This window comes from Triticum dicoccoides, chromosome 2A (assembly GCF_002162155.2).
Source record: "Triticum dicoccoides isolate Atlit2015 ecotype Zavitan chromosome 2A, WEW_v2.0, whole genome shotgun sequence".
NCBI classification, from domain to species: Eukaryota; Viridiplantae; Streptophyta; class Magnoliopsida; order Poales; family Poaceae; genus Triticum; species Triticum dicoccoides.
The window spans coordinates 726323283-726326761 of NC_041382.1; the positions used below are offsets into that span (position 1 = coordinate 726323283).

Below are 3479 nucleotides of genomic sequence, written 5' to 3' on the forward strand. Positions count from 1 at the left end.
TCGATTAAATGGCGCGAGTTTTATACGTTTAAAAAGTGAAGTTGTTTCTTGAAACACGAGAAAAAAGAAACGAAATCAAACGGCGGGCGGCAACTCCGACTCACAGCCTCGTCTGGTCTCGTCTCAAAAGCAGCACGAAAAAGAAGTACGTAGCCAGGTTTGAACAGCGTGTGGAGGTCTCCAGTCTATACATAATAAGACCCCACCTAGCTGCTCTCATCAGCCCACACTCTTTTCTCGTCTCCCCGATCGAGCTTCAGTCACACACCCAACCCACCTCGCAGGCGACGCGACTCGGCAACTCCAGCCATGGCGGACCGCGTCCACCCCGCGCCACTGCTGCCACTCTCCACCCCACCTGCCCCGCCGACTGACAACAGAGACGCGGCCGCGGAGAACGCGCCGCTGCGCTCCACAGCGGCGGCGCCGGGCGCGTCGTACGTCGTGCATGTGCCCAAGGACCAGGTGCTCCGGGTCCCGCTCCCGCCCCCGGACCGCAAGCTCGCCGCGCGGACGGCCCGGCGCCGCATGCTCCGCCGCGCCTGCTGCGGCGCGTGCTGCGCGCTCCTCCTCCTGCTCGTCCTCGCCGCGGCGTTCGTCGGCGCCGTCTACCTCGTCCTCCGCCCTAGGGCGCCCTCCTTCTCCGTCACATCCCTCTCCGTCGCCGGCCTCCTCGACCCCTCCCCCGCGCAGCTCGACGCCGCCGTGCGCGCGGACAACGGCGCCAACAGGAAGGTCGGCGTGGACTACCGCGGCGGCGGCGAGGTCAGCGTCTCCTACTCCGGCGTCCTCCTCGCGACGGGCCGCTGGCCGGCCTTCTACCAGGCGCCGAGGAACGTGACGCTGATCTCGATGCCGCTCACCGGGAGGGACGGCGTGGCCCTCACGGACGATCAGAGGGGGCGGCTGGCGGAGCAGGCCGCGGCGGGCGCCGTGCCGCTGACGGTGGAGGCGCGGGTGCCGGTGCGGGTGAGGCTCGGGAAGGTGCTGCGGACGTGGACCGTGGACGTGTGGGCGCGGTGCGAGGTCACGGTGGACAGGATCGACGGCGAGACGACGGCCGCCAACAGGGGGTGCAGGGTCAAGGCCAAGCCGCTCTGGTGGTGGTGGTGATCGCCGGGGCGGCGTGAACACCATGCACGGAGGATCTTTGATAAGATCACGGGGTCTAAAAACCCGACCGAGATAGCCTACTACTCTCACAGACAAGAGTTTGGGCCGGCCCCATATAACAAAGCAAGAATTCGTGAGGTCTAAAAAATGTCCGTGCATTTCTAAAATTGTCCAAAAGTTAAAACAAAATGTTCCTGTTTTCTATTTCTGGCACAAATTCAATTCCTTTTGTGTTTTTCAGAAAATATTTGGAATTTTGAAATTCTATTCGCATTTTTAAAACTGTTCGTGGTTTTACAAAATCAAGAAAATTCAGAATTCCAAAAAAAATTCACATACTATGAAGAAGGTTTCGGATTTTCAAAATTGTCTTATATTTTCAATATAATGTTTTTGTAATTTCATAAATTATTTTGTAAATAATGTTTTTAAAAAATGTTTCGGATTGTTGGCTGCGGACTAGACTGGGCCGCCCCACCAGATATGAAGCGAGTTTTTTTTTCTTAACACATGACGTGAAAATTATTTCTTTCTTTTCTTTAATGCACGACGTAATAATTCGAAAAGTAAAACATCTACCATGTAGTCGAACTTGGGACCTGACAGGGTTGACCTCACTCAAATAGCCACTACACCACATGACTATGACTAACATTATCAGAGGCCCGAACTATTTAGTCAGAAACGAAAGCGTCGAACTTTGAAAATACTTTTTAGGGATTTTTTTAACATATTTTTTTGGTACATTCCAAAAAATGATTCGTACATTCCAAAAAATGTAACATTTCAGGAATGTTCACAAGTTTCAAAAAATATATGTAGAATGTAAAAAAGTTTGTGTGTTGTAAAAAAATATGCCATACCCTTAACAGGATATACATGGCATACAAAATAAAAAATGTTGAATCATGTAAAAGAAAAGAAAACGAATACAAAAAGAACAAAGAAAAAACAGAGCAATGCGCACGCGCGAGCGACTGCGCTAATGGGCCGGCTCGATTCAGCAAATACCGGCTAAATTCTGTCAAGGTTCAAAATAGACCGGCTTAGAGAGTTTTTTGTGCTGATTTCAAGGGTTGAAATTTCAAGGTTTGATTTAGCTTTTGTCTATAAATTTAAGGTTTGTTTTGGATTTTTTCCTGTATAAAAATAAACTACATGTCAGATGAATCCATGGTACAAAAACCAGTCATCTGTCATTTTGCAATTACGGTTGGGTATCCACGTTCATGTAACCGCGGTAGCTGAAACTTCCAAGGGCATGTACAACGGGGGCATATGGATACATATGCTTTATGACAAAAAGTAGTTTGAGGCATCTACGTTTTGTTTTCTCTCCAATGCAAGCTATAACTAGTGAGCCTCATTAAGAAATAGAAAAAAAAAAGACTCTAGTACACATGTATCTCTATTTTTTACTCCAACCTTTTCAACTTTTGACACCAGATGACACTTTTTCTCTCTAAACACCCGCCTCCTGCAGAGGATCCCGCTTCCGTATCCGAAACTACTTTATCTGACATCCGATCCTACTGCATGTAAGACATCACCCTGGAGCTATGCATTATACATGCCCTAACACTGTTTTGTCAGGATGGCGAAAGCCTCCTCCGTACGACTTAAACCTCACCATCAACGCGAAAATTGATTTATTGTGTGTGTGTGTGCGCGCGCGCGCGTGCATGCATGCGTGTGCGCGCGCTGTGTTTGGAAATAGTGGAGCCTGAGCTTGGTCGTATGCGAAAAGAGCGTCCCAATTTAACCATTGCCCACATATCTATCATCTGACTTCGCCCGCTAGTTTCTCGAAGCCTAAACCCAAACGTGCGTGCAGTGCAGCTGTATTCATAGGCCACAGGAAGACCATCAAATGGACTTCTTTTTCTTACTAGTTAATGTGTCCAACTCGGGATCAAACGATGCACATGGTCAATAACCAAACAAAACCTTTCGAACTTGCAGCTGCATCAGCGTCAGCATCAGCAAGTGAAAATGCAGATTATGGCGACGAAGCCATCCAAAATCTCCCGTTAGGCCACTTCATTTACGACATATATTGAATATTGATTGTTTATTATTAAACACTTATAATTCCTCCCTTCCGGTTTATAGGCTCAATTCAAACTCTCACCAACCAAGACAGATTGCGAATGGTGGAATAATTTTTATTACTATTTGCAAAAGTATACAAGTAATGGGATCTTTTTATCAAGAAATTGTGTTTATCAATGTATTAATTAAAATGCCATGTGTGAACAATAAAGGACAAAGAAAATTACATGCATTGATGAGTTTTTCTCAGGCTGGTCATAGTTGGAAGTATTACCTTCGTCCTGGTTTATTTGTCCCCATCGTATTTTGTGCCA

General features: G+C 47.5%; 1 protein-coding gene across 1 annotated transcript; it reads left to right on the forward strand.

Annotated features, from left to right (window-relative positions):
- Positions 1-277: 277 nt before the first annotated feature.
- On the forward strand, positions 278-1113 carry LOC119352093 (NDR1/HIN1-like protein 13). Its single transcript, XM_037618829.1, has one exon. It carries the CDS (start codon positions 310-312, stop codon positions 1111-1113), a length of 804 nt encoding a protein of 267 aa, XP_037474726.1. The 5' UTR covers positions 278-309.
- The last annotated feature ends 2366 nt before the right edge of the window (positions 1114-3479 follow it).

Bases quoted from the DNA above. Each gene is read 5' to 3' on its own strand.
- LOC119352093 (XM_037618829.1), top strand. From the start codon at position 310: ATGGCGGACCGCGTCCACCCCGCGCCACTGCTGCCACTCTCCACCCCA.